Below are 13,160 nucleotides of genomic sequence, written 5' to 3'. Positions count from 1 at the left end.
CCTTTCTGAATGTGAAAGAAATTTCAGGATTACAAGACTATTGCCTTGAAAATCCATTTAGGAGAAGTGTGGTTTTGCAAGTACTGGACTATAGACCCTGCAAAGTATTGTTATGGCTTGCCTGGTCCATACTTGCAGTCTAGAAAACTATGGATCTGAAATGCAGGTCCAAACTAAAATAAGCCTAAGATTACTTTGCACTTCAAACAGTTGCATCGGTTTGAATTTTTGCTGGAAATGGGAAGGAAAACTGTTCTAATGAATGACTAGCTCATTTCTGCTGTGGAGAAATACAATATAATAAATGATTCATCTGGGAATATTTTTATACTCAAAGTTATTATGAGTAAGAAACAAATCATTTTGGTGTTATTAAATGTTAGACTCATTTTCAATATTTTTGTAATTGTTTTTTAATATATGCAGCTTTTGCTGACTGTATTTAGAATATTGAACTGCAGTGTCACTTGGAGTTCGTATATTCCACCAAAATTAAAACAGATGGTTTCTTGTGATTATCTATTTCATCTTCTAAAGAGAAGAGTACTTTTCCAAACCTTACAGCTATAAAATGTTAGAACAAAGAAAAATGGCAAAGTAGCTTCATTTATTTAAAAATAACAGAGGGTGTATACAAGCAGATTGCTAATTTATTGGATACTGTCATCATTATCTCAAGGGATTAGAAACTTTTGCACTTCATAACTCTTCCTGTCATGATTTAATGCATAAATATACCTCTCATTTTGACAGTTGAATGGCTTTTCAGAATTATTGGCAGTTCACGTAATTTCCTAATACCTTTGATTGCATGGTAAATGGATGGTGATGACCTAACCTTTCATCTCATTTTCTAGATTATTTAGTGTAATATTGGAACAATTAACCAAAGAAACAGAAGGTGGCAGCCACTCAGGTGGCAAACCTGGTGGTTTTGATGTCAAAGCCCTAAGAGCCTTTCGTGTATTGCGACCTCTCCGGCTTGTATCAGGAGTGCCCAGTAAGCACTTTTCCTTTTAATTCCATTGGAATGAGTGTTGTAACTGATCTGATGATTTAACTTTCATGTTCCAGACACTAACATAAATGAGATAATATTAAGTTGATTTTTGTTGTGTGGTTATATGTATAGAGTTAGCTTCAAGATGGATGATACACTATTTCAGTTTGAACAAAGGGTTGTGAATTCATTCAGTGTGTGATCTTCTTACACAGATCAATAAGCAGACGGGGAATACACTTCCCTTTTAGAAACTTTATATAAAAATGAATTACATGTTTAAATGCAAATACACTAGGAAATATATATATATATATATATATATATATATATATATATATATATATATATAATTCCAAAGTCCTACACATCTGAAAATGTAGGTGGTCCTAAAATAGTTTATAAATTGGTAAGTGTATGCCAAAGCACATTACACATTTCATATTTCCTGCCCCCTCCAATGCACATGAATGCCTTCTGTTTATCTCAATATAACAGATAAATTAGGAAACTTGAAAAGTAGAACAAATTACTTAAAGAAAGCAATTGAATTTTATAACAATCCTTTCTGCTTTCTCTTCATGCATTATTAATTAGTGTAGCTATTTGGGCTGAATAAGAGGTTCATGACTTACAACTCAACTCTTCCCAGTACATTCAAATGAAGAAACCTAACGCTGTGTTTATTATTATCTCATACTCTGTTACATGTAAATGATTGTGATTGTATATTTTGGGCAAAAGAGCTTTACTGAAGAAAGAAGCAGTCTTATGAGATGCCAGAAAGGAAGTATTTTGAAATTAAAATGAGCCATATTTTATTCTTACCAGTACTGTAGCAACCTCAGTAGTCTGGCATTTACTCTTTTATAAGAACAAAATCTGGCTAAATTAAGGAGAAAAAACAAAAAAATGAAATAGTTCTGAAAGTGATGCAAGGGATGAATAACTAAAAAGTAAGATTCTTCAAAGTGAAAATATGTTTTCCCAGATAGCTATATGTTATCTCTCCGGACCAAAAATACAGTTCTGCAACTGCCTGTGTACAATTTCTCTGGACTTGTCACAAAGTTGTGGTTGTAGCACAGGACTTTTAAAAGGTCATATAAAATAAAGCCACATGCTGACTACAAGCCTTTTCTTTCAGAAAAAAAAAAAAAAAAAAAAAGTGGAGCAAACAACAAAAAAATCATGTAAGTTATTGAATATCAAGCATTGGCTTCAGTGATATAACCTTTGTTAACAGAATAAATAATTAGGCTTTGACACAAAACTTTAGATTCTTATGGAGTAAATTATGTTGCAGTAATGTTTTGTAGTTCTGAGCAGAAGATTTTTTTTTAACTGATGGTCTACATGCCTGTATCATTAATTTCTAATAATGTATAATTATAGAAGTTTTGGTAAGGCAAGGCATAGAAATCTGGCTCATATCTTGTATCTTCTTTTCTTTTAGGTTTACAAGTTGTCCTGAACTCCATTATAAAAGCCATGGTTCCCCTGCTCCATATTGCCCTTTTGGTATTGTTTGTAATCATAATCTATGCTATTATAGGATTGGAACTTTTTATTGGAAAAATGCACAAATCTTGTTTTCTTATTGATTCAGGTAAGTCATGAAACTGCTGACTAAAATAAGGGATCAGTTCTGTTCTCTTTCAAGTCTGTGGGATTTCAGTTTGAAATAGAATGGGCCAAAGTACTAAAACTGTTTCAACCCTGATTTTTAGTGATCAATAATTTTAGGAAAAGTTCCTTAAATTTAAAAAACAACAGCAGCAACAACAACAAATAAATCACCAACAAAACAAACAAACAAAAAACAAACCTAACACTACCTCCACCACCAATATGCAAAACAGTTAGAGACAAGAACATGTTCTGAATAGTATTTTGTGTCTGAAATGTCTAACTGAAATGTCATTATTGAAAATAGTAAGGGTGACTATCCACAAGGGACAACTTAATAGTATTCTGAGCCTTTGATTACTAATAGCTATCTAGTCCCAGGGAAGAGGTACCCTCTTGAGATGACAATCTGGCAGTGTCTCTCCTTCAGAATTTTGGGTGGAGTGACAAGAAGCGCAGTTCTAAGAAAAATAATAAAAGAAAATAGTGTTCCTCCACTCGTGTGGATTGAAATGATGCAATGAAAGTGTTTCTTAGAGTTTTAAAGGACTGACCTGGGACTCCTGGTGGAAAGTAGATTAATCATGAGTTGGCAATGTGCACTTGTGGCCAAGAAGGCCAATGGTATCCTGGGCTGCATTAGAAAGAGTGTTGCCAACAGGTTGAGGGTATCTCCTTCTCTGGAGATACTCAAAACCTGCATGAATGGGATCCTGTGCAGTATGCTCTGGGTGACACTGCTTGGCAGGGGGTTGGACCAGATGATCATCAGAGGTCACTTTCATCCTCAACCATTCTGTGATTCTGTGATCATCATGAGGGAGAGATGCATCTGATGGCTAAGGGTATGTTTTGTTACCTAAGCAATGAAGTAAACTATATGTAGAAATTAGTCCAGGATGTGTCCTTGGTGGTACATGTGTTAGTAGGAAGGGAAGAAAGAGTAAAGATGATGGAAAAAAAACATCACTATGGTGAGATTCAAAAAAGATATAGTGCATTTGTACAACTGTAAATATGAACGTGCATTATTTTTTTCCTATTGCTAAATGGCTTGAGCTATGTTATGTGTTCAGTTTTTATTAAACTATTTTAAGAGCCCATATGTGAGAGCAACTAACAGCTCTAAAGTTTCCATGGGCTCACTTTCTCAACATTTGATATCTGCATTTACCATCTAACAGGATTGATACTGCTTCACATAGAATTAATTCAAAAAACTTTGAGAACTTCTGATTTTAACCTTAGCTTCTGAAATATCTTTTTTTTTTTTTCTTTTTTGGGGGGGGGGTCAATTTTCAGATATACTAGTTGAAGAAGATCCAGCACCTTGTGCATTCTCAGGGAATGGACGTCAGTGTGTCATGAATGGCACTGAATGTAAGGGTGGATGGGTTGGACCAAATGGAGGCATAACAAACTTTGATAATTTTGCATTTGCAATGTTGACTGTATTCCAGTGTATAACCATGGAAGGATGGACTGATGTATTATACTGGGTAAGTAGCTTCATAAATCAAATGAGAAATAAGCTGTTTTACAATACCACAAGCAAGAAATTTTTGAGAGTTTTACAGGAGAGGAGCTTAGCTGCATACTTCTTAAAGTCACAGAACCATGTTGGATTCCTCAGTCTAAGAAGACATTTTAGAAATGAATTTATTCATTGCTTGTTTGATCGTTTTTCCTATTCCATTTGTATAAATGTAATATCCCATTTATGTCCTTTGGACTAACATTTTTTCATGCAAGTCTGCAGTTTTTAAGCATGTCTTTTCTGATTAAGCTTAAGAGCTCTCTTTTTGCAGTATTTCTGCAAAGTATTTTGCAATATTAACATAAATTAGACCAAAACAAGCTCTCAGCTGTCATTGCTTGCTTTGGGGACTGCAAACCATTTGATAAACATTCAAAAACAACAAATCACAAGAATTGTGAGCCTGACATTGTCTCTGTGGAAGCAGCAAAAGGTATTCAAAATCATAGCTTTGTAAAGTCCCACCTTTAAATGCTACTCTAACATTAAATATGGAAGCTCTGCAATTTTAGAACATAAATAGGCATCTGGACACAGACTAGAAAATGAGATACTCTTTTTCCAAATTTCATAGATGAGAATGGAGAAAAAAAAAACACACATTTTTTAAATGAATAGGGTCAGGTAGTGTTTCTCTGCCTCAACCCTATTCCAGTCAAAGAACATTATGTTCCTATGTGAATATGTAAGCATCTGCATATTTGGCATGAATGACTTGTCCAAGGTCATTCAAAAGTCTGTGACAGAACCTGCCTACCATAGGTGCTGAAAATCATTGAGAGTATTCTGTAGTTCTTGGTACTCAGCAGTAAGTCTTTGCAGCAATTAGGACCTTATGGCAACTTTAACAGTTTGAATATCGGAAATTTTCATGAATGAAGAAAACTGAGTGCTAATAAGGATCATTATTAGAAAGCTGTTGAAAACAGACAAGCTATCTCAAGACGTATATTTTTGGAACTTTATTCTGTGTTATTTTGTTCACAGCAGCCCTAAAATTTGGATTGCCCTAAAATTTGGCCAAAAGGGGGTTATTTACTAATAGAGAATCTTCTGTGGAGTATCGGATGCAATTAAGGATAAAGCATTACTCAGTGAATGAAAACTTTGTGGTCATTTGTTGCAAATCAAGGTGAAATATATTGTTGCAAAGAACACCTGTGTGTGTTGTCTCAGATGACAATTTGTGATACAAGAATCTATAATAGAAAGATGTTTTTAAGATGTTGTCACTGTTAAAAATAATTAAGACGGTAAGATGGCATTCTTTTTGGACTGCAAGGCAAACAAGTTGACCAAATAGGAATCTATGCTTTCACTATCAGTTGTCAGGGATATAAAGTTGGCTATAAACGTGCAAGCTTTCAGTAGTAAAGAGCCTAACAATAATGCAGAACTATACATGGGCTAATTTATTGTTTCTCATGGTGTAGATATATGCTTTTTGGGTTTTGCTCTCCAACTCTTAATTTTCTGAGAGACTGTGTCAGTGTAGAGTTAGTATGTGCTTTATATGATTTGTGTTCATGATGATGATAGTTATTTTTATCCCTCCTGAGAGAAAAGGGAAGGTTTGCTATGATTTTCTATTAAAAAAATAGACATTTACCATTATTCAAAGCAAAAGTATGCTTGCATTTTCATACTTGATAATTACACTGTCATCATTTTTTTCAAAGAAAATTAGCAATAAAAGTAATGGAGTTTACTGTATTTGGACTATGATTGTTAAGAAAAAAAAAAAAAGATATAGAAAAGAATTTAAGCTGAGTGGCCTATTAAATTTTCCCCTGAGAATTAATGAGCTAATTGATCAGATGTATCCTAAGATTTTTTTTTTTAAAGTCTCCATTGACAGCACAAAAACCCTATAACACGAAAATAGGATGCTGTGAAAGTTGTCATGGTCAGACAATTTCAAAATCAAAGCATAAGAAAAATTGAAATTCAAAAAAAATGAAAACTGCACGTTATTTTTTTTTGTTTCTCCATAATGACTTCCCAAAGCCAAAGTTATTTACACGAATCACAAATCTCAGTTTTAATTTTATTACAAATGATACTGGGGTTGTTAGCAAGAGAAGCAAACATTTGATCTAGTGGAATACAATCAAAGCCAGATATTCAGATGGCTTTGGAATCTGTCTTAACTGTTGTTTTATATAATTAAATTATAGATCTAGGTTCTTTCTATCTGTATATTAATGAATTGTGCAATGTCAAGCTGAAATTATTTGTTGCAGACAGAAGAAATGACCATTTACATGTTTTACTCTTACCACTTGATTAGCCTGATTTAGCTGTTATTAGCTAAAAATTCAAAAATATTTTGTTTTAATCACAAAATGAAAACAAGATTACACGAGGTTGTGCTAAAAATGTCCAAACAGTTTAAGGAAAGCACTACTGATACAAGTGTACATGTTTAAGAGGTTAGTTTTTGCTTAGAAATCTATTGATAAGAGCCAGACTGAATGAGTTTTATACAAAACATAAACACAATAAAATAAAATAAAATAAAAACACAAATATTAGAAACTGCACAAAATTCTGATTTCCACTTGTTCACTGTGTGAACTGTAAACTTAACTATGTAGGGTTATCTTGCTAGCATGTGTAAGCTGAGTGGGTGAAATATGTGCAGTATTTTGCATCATGTTATGTGGCATTCTGTTAGCAAAAATGACAGCTGAAAATGACAGCTTCCAGTAACACTCACTAGCACAGCTCGTTATCACCTGGTTAACAACAGTAAACTCTGCTTAAAAATTCCCCATGCAACGACAGTGATTTTTCTCTTACACATATTTATTATAAAATGAGGGTTTGATCCTGCTACTGCTAGGCATTCTTCCCATCGGGTTGAGTCACCTGGACATCCTGCTGCTCACCAGTTTTCCATCTGACTACTATTTTTACAGTTTTTTGGCCACTTAGTTTTCTCTAGCTTATGTGTGACCCACTGGCTGGCATATATTACCTACTTCATCCACTAAAACCGTGACTCCTTAGTGCCAAATTCTAGCCTGAACTGTAAAGGTTAAGGGGTAGTGTCCTTTTTTATACCAGCCACTGCAGCATGTTTTCCCAAATTATGTAATGTGTTTGTGGCTGCACATCTGTACATCTTCTCCATTTGCTCTCCAGCTCAAGTTAAGGCTTACTCTATTAGATTTGGATCCCTGTGCAGTCCTTGTTATTGGCAAAGTGGCAGCTTCTGTCTGCACAAGATTTTAATGCCCTGGCTCACGTTCTAAAGCTGAGAGCACAGTATTCTTTGCCCCAGCTTCAATTTATGTCAGTAAGCACTCAATAATTACAAAATCCAAGTCTGCATTTGCCTAACTGGCTCAAGACTTTTTTTGCATGTCTTTGGAGCATCCAGATTTTTAGTCTATTAATGGAAAACATGTATTTTGTAAATTGCTTTTTTGTTTTTAACTCTTTCACTTGATTTTTAGGAATACACATAATGAGCAGTGATACTTGCCAGTACAATCCCCAATTTTCCTGTCAATACCAAAATTGTCACGTTTAATAAAGTGATCTTCATGTTTTTACCATAGCAAAGTTAGGTGAGCTACTACACTTCAACAATCTACACTGATACTACTGTAAATTGAACTAGAGCAGGGCATGGACTCTGTGAAACAAACTACTTTGCGTGGTGGGTTGCCAGCACAGGTCATTCAATCATGGAGCAACTGCATTAGCAACTATTGAACTTTACTAAGTCAACCTTATGGACAGGATTGGAATTGGTAGCTCAAATATTAACACCTCATCAGTGCTCTGGCACATAGCTAGCACCATTCACACTGACCTAAAGATTTTTGGGACTGAAGCTTGGATACAGTGTAAACTGAAATTGCTGAATAATGGTATGTATCTTTTTTTTTTTTTTTTTTTTTTTTTTGCATATTAATACAAGTACTGATATTTTAACAAGGTATTCTCTCACAGTTTCATGTTTAAAATGAACAATTCATTAACTGAATATCTAAGCATTCTAAAATATATCTAAAACTTTGATCAGGTTAAAGGAAAGGGATGCCAGGGTATTTTTTTAACATGCCCTTTACTAACATGTCAACTTTTAGAAACTATATCCTTTACTAATGTTTGACAATAACATCAAATAATATTTCATAATTCCTCTGCTTTTATAACAAAAAGAAGTGTGCACTTAATTTCTAAAGGAAGAAACAGGTTTCTAAGTTTTATATTCCCTAACATCCTCCTTGAAGCGTACTGGGACACTTGAAGAAAACCAATCATTTTTGCAATATGGTCTGTTTAGGCTGCACTGCACTTTTGTGTATGTCTAGTGTTCAGATGTCTACATGGCCGTTGCACTAATATAACTGGGAGTAACATATCTTGAGACAGAAAAAAAATAATCAATATTTCTTTAAATATATTTCCATTACAAAGTAAAATCAGGCAATCTTCTAATCATGCCACTTTTTATAATGTTCCTAGTTCAAGAATCTTAGAGGATAACTTACTGAGAGGTATTATAAGAGGATATAACATACTTGAGACCAATTGGTGTACAACCAAAGATTTTTCTGGAACACAACAAAATATCTTGTAAATGTATCTCACAAGAGAATCCCTTGGCTCTGGCACAAAATGTATTATTAGTTCATAAACAAAAAGTCACAGTGTGTTTGAGGTATTATCAAAACTGTCAGCAGAGTGCTGAGAAGGAATCTGTTAAAAAATAAAATTTTGGCCAACAGTCAAGTAAGCAATGATACTCTAGAGCTTTGAATCGGATAATATAATAAACCATTGGGAAAGAACTACATAGGGTGATTGAAGTCATACTAGTTACATTACCGCTGCAGATATGGAAGGCACATTTTAGCATCCAAACAATACTTGGCAGCGACAAATTTCAGCTTAGTATGAGAAGTAAAAGGATGCTTGACAGCTTTTTGTCCTTTGTATGTGAGCTGCAAATATTTGGCAGTGTTAAAAACTGTGAGGAATATGCAAGAAAAATCTTTAAAAAACTTTATTTCACCCTTTTATTTGCCTTAAATGTACTAACGATAGCTTAATGCTGTTTTCCTAGCATCATTCAGCAGCACTCACAGGTCATCTAAGGGAGACGCTTCAGTGAAACAAGGCAGTTCATCCCCAAAGACATCGATGTGCTGGCTGCAGAGTGCTCCCGGCATTTGATGACTACATAGCCAGAAATTTAACACATGATATCCAGCTGGAGAGAGAATGGTAGAAATTTTGGATGACAGTATTAATATACTGCACAAATCGTACTTAAGAGCCAAGGATGGCAGGCAGGATTTTTTTGAATTCGTGTGTTAATCACTTGAATCCAATTTCCTGTCAAAATCTAGCTTAACACTTTTTCCCCTTGCCCTGCCCTTTTAGGTAATGATTTGGACTACTTGATCATGTCATTTAGGTGTAAGGAAGCTCAGAATCAACCAATTTTAGATAGCAAAGAGATGTGGTTTAAATAACGAGTAAGTTAGAAACCTCAGAAAGAAAATGGAATGATCAAATTCAGACCTACAGAGATACCAAGCCAGGGAATATGTGTATTAACAAGTTTGAATTAGCATTAAAAGGAATGATCATATAATTTTTCTCAAACGAACAGCTTATCACAACCCACCTGAGGAGGATTTTAAACTACCTCCAATGGAAATATTGTTCCCATGCATTGAACCTGATTTACTTTGACAAGACATCTAGTATCTCAGTCTTAGCTGACTGCTGACCAGTACTGCAGTCAAAGCATGGAACTAATTTCTTGTCACACATCATTGCAAATACTCAAAAGAACATATTTCTTCTCCCCAGACAGTTTAAATTAAACAGAGAGAACTGGATTAGAAGTAGGCTTTACTTTAGGTAGTGCTGAGGACTCCACTGATTGAGGCTACAATTTCCTCAAAAGAATTGCTACCAGAAGCAAAAAATCATTTTAAAACAATCCCAGTTCCCAGACTGTCCCAGGATAACAGTTAAGTTGATAAATTCAGATCTACTGTGAGTACTGTTTATTTGTTCATATGTTCACTACATTAACTAAGGTAACAGTTACACATCATTAATCCAAATAATACATGCTATTATGCTTATTATGCTTGCATTTTTTTTTTTAATTTTTTTTTTTGCACTTAGCATATAGGAAAATACTAAATACATGCAATTATTTTATCACATTTTATGGATTAAATGTTGCTAGCATAGCAGATTTGAAAATAAGAAAGATATTTGGTACCTACCTCCAAAGTAGACACCACTACCCTTTGTATTTTAATACATTGCAGCTTAAAATTGAAAAATAAATAATTTTCATCACATTCATTCATCCATTCAAAAAACAAAACTAAACAAACAAACAAACAAACAAATACACGTTTTTTTATCCCTTAGGTTTAACAAAATACATCAGTAGATAGGTTTTACAAAATTATGTGAAATTAGTCTGGGCAATATGGATAAATATATAGAAGCAGTAATGAATTTTGTTAATCTTAAATTAATATGCTGCTGCAACCAATGAAAGAATCATATCCTTCTGTTTTGCTATACCTGGAAAATATGGATTTTGTTAAACCTGGTAGAATCATAGTTTTATTTCCACTGATCCAATAGGAAAACTTCTCTGGATTACTAAAATGGAGAGAGGCAGTACTCTCCATTTTGTTACAGTGATGTGAATCTGCTCTGCCACCGATGGAGTCTGCTGCAAAAGTGTTTCAACTTGGGTTAGCTACCTGAAAAAGAAGTAATTTCTTAGCAAACAATCACATTTGACATCTAGGCTTTTTCTTCTTCTCCCCAGCCAAAGACAGTAAGCTGATTAATGAAATACCATCAACAGTAATTAGCTAAAATAGTATTAGGTGCTGAATGAAAAAAAAAAAAAAAGACTCACATCTAAACTTATTTCTAACCAATATTAGTATTAGAAAAAATAGTTTTTAGCAATTAGCTTTGAATAATAGATGCTTTATGTGACTACCTAACCTATACACTTCAATAGCTAATAATAAATAAAATTAACAAAAGGTAGAACCTGAGATCTGTTCAGACAGATCAAAGCAAATCAATGCAAAAGAAGACATGCCATACAAGTTGGGGTTTAACTTGAAAGGGTACTGTAGGGTAACTTTATAGAATGGTTTACATACAGAAGATGGAGGCCAAATCTAGAGGTGATAAAGTAATTATAAGGCTGTCTGGGTGCTGTAACAACTTTTTGTCTTTCCAGGAGATATATTTCTTTTTAGCCTGCCTTAATGCCTGAGCCATGGAATTCTGTTTTCCAGTTGTTCTTGTGCTGAGATGCTTAACAGTGCAGTGGTCTCTGATTTCACACCCCACATGCATCACTCAGCATGTATCTGTGTCAGTGGTGTACCAAAGCTGAGTCTGTCCAACCAGGAGAATGTCAGGGAAATCTATGCTTTAATGGCAGAACCCAGGGAAGACTGAAGATAAAATTACATGCTTTCACAAGCCAGCCTGGAGGCTGCTATGCTTTGAGCACAGCCTGTTTTAAGTAAGCTTTAAGTTAACTCCACTTCAGCCAAGAATATCCCAGGACACAACCTTTGAAGCTAGTAGGCTTTGAAAATATGTCTGGTGTGCTTTAAAATGAGTAGAATAAATAGTTTGTGATATGAGATTTGTGAACCTACAATGTATGCTTCAGAGAAGGCAGGATTAGTCACATTTCACAAAACACTAATTTCTGAGGTATTTTTACACCCTTCAAGAGACTTAATAGTTTTCAAGATGATTAGATAGGTTCTAGGTAACAATAAATAAACACACTGATTGTGTCCATTAGAATGTTATGAAAGGAGAAAAGTAAAATTGGAAAATAAGATACTTAAGAAATTAAATGAGTCTGAAACATAATGGAAAATAATTCAAAATAGCTTCATGCTTCAGCGCAATGCATTTTTGATGGTATAAATGCAGAATTAGAGGCATTACTGCACAGCTTTATCATTATCCTCCAGTTAGGGCTTCGATTAATCAATAAATACAAAAAGCTTGCCACATTTTTTGGTAAACTAGTGAAAGCTTTTCAGGAAATTAAGGCCTTGATTGCATATGGGGATTTTACTTATAATTACCACAGATAGGGATAGATGAGATATTTTAATGATTTCTAATTTATGTTATAGATTGGGGTGTGCCATCTGCTGCTATGTAATGTTTTTTTCTGTGCTGTAAATTTGGCATGCTCCTGGTATCACTTCAGAAACTTTGTCCCTGAACATCTACACTGCATTGTATGACAGCTGACTCCAACTACAGCACAACTAACAAGATAATTCACCCCCAATGGACAGATGAGGCAGTTTCACATGGTACCAGGTTTGTCTCATCAGATCAATTGTTCAAGACTTTGTAGGCATATGCTCACAAATATATGCATATGAATCACAGAATCACAGAATTTCTAGGTTGGAAGAGACCTCAAGACCATCGAGTCCAACCTCTGACCTAACGCTAACAGTCCCCACTAAACCATATTCCTAAGCTCTACATCTAAACGTCTTTTGAAGACTTCCAGGGATGGTGACTCCACCACTTCCCTGGGCAGCCTGTTCCAATGCCTAACAACCCTTTCGGTAAAGAAGTTCTTCCTAACATCTAACCTAAAACTCCCCTGGCGCAACTTAAGCCCATTCCCCCTCGTCCTGTCACCAGGCACGTGGGAGAACAGACCAACCCCCACCTCGCTACAGCCTCCCTTGAGGTACCTATAGAGAGCGATAAGGTCGCCCCTGAGCCTCCTCTTCTCCAGGCTGAACAAGCCCAGCTCCCTCAGCCGCTCCTCGTAGGACTTGTTCTCCAGGCCCCTCACCAGCTTCGTCGCCCTTCTCTGCACCCGCTCAAGCACCTCGATGTCCTTCTTGTAGCGAGGGGCCCAAAACTGAACACAGTACTCGAGGTGCGGCCTCACCAGAGCCAAGTATCAGGGGGACGATC

General features: G+C 35.2%; 1 protein-coding gene across 1 annotated transcript in view; it reads left to right on the top strand.

Annotated features, from left to right (window-relative positions):
* Positions 1–13,160, top strand: part of CACNA1D (calcium voltage-gated channel subunit alpha1 D) — a gene marked incomplete at both ends in the record, with an annotated part of 188,769 nt that overhangs the window by 69,874 nt on the left and 105,735 nt on the right. The window contains 3 exons of the mRNA XM_084292806.1: positions 858–1,000; positions 2,457–2,609; positions 3,932–4,128. Of these exons, the coding sequence (XP_084148932.1) occupies positions 858–1,000; positions 2,457–2,609; positions 3,932–4,128 (493 nt within the window). The remainder of the gene's footprint in view (positions 1–857; positions 1,001–2,456; positions 2,610–3,931; positions 4,129–13,160) is intronic.

This window comes from Netta rufina (genome assembly GCF_964035555.1).
Source record: "Netta rufina genome assembly, chromosome: 10".
NCBI lineage: Eukaryota > Metazoa > Chordata > Aves > Anseriformes > Anatidae > Netta > Netta rufina.
This window is presented reverse-complemented; position numbering and strand designations above follow the sequence as displayed.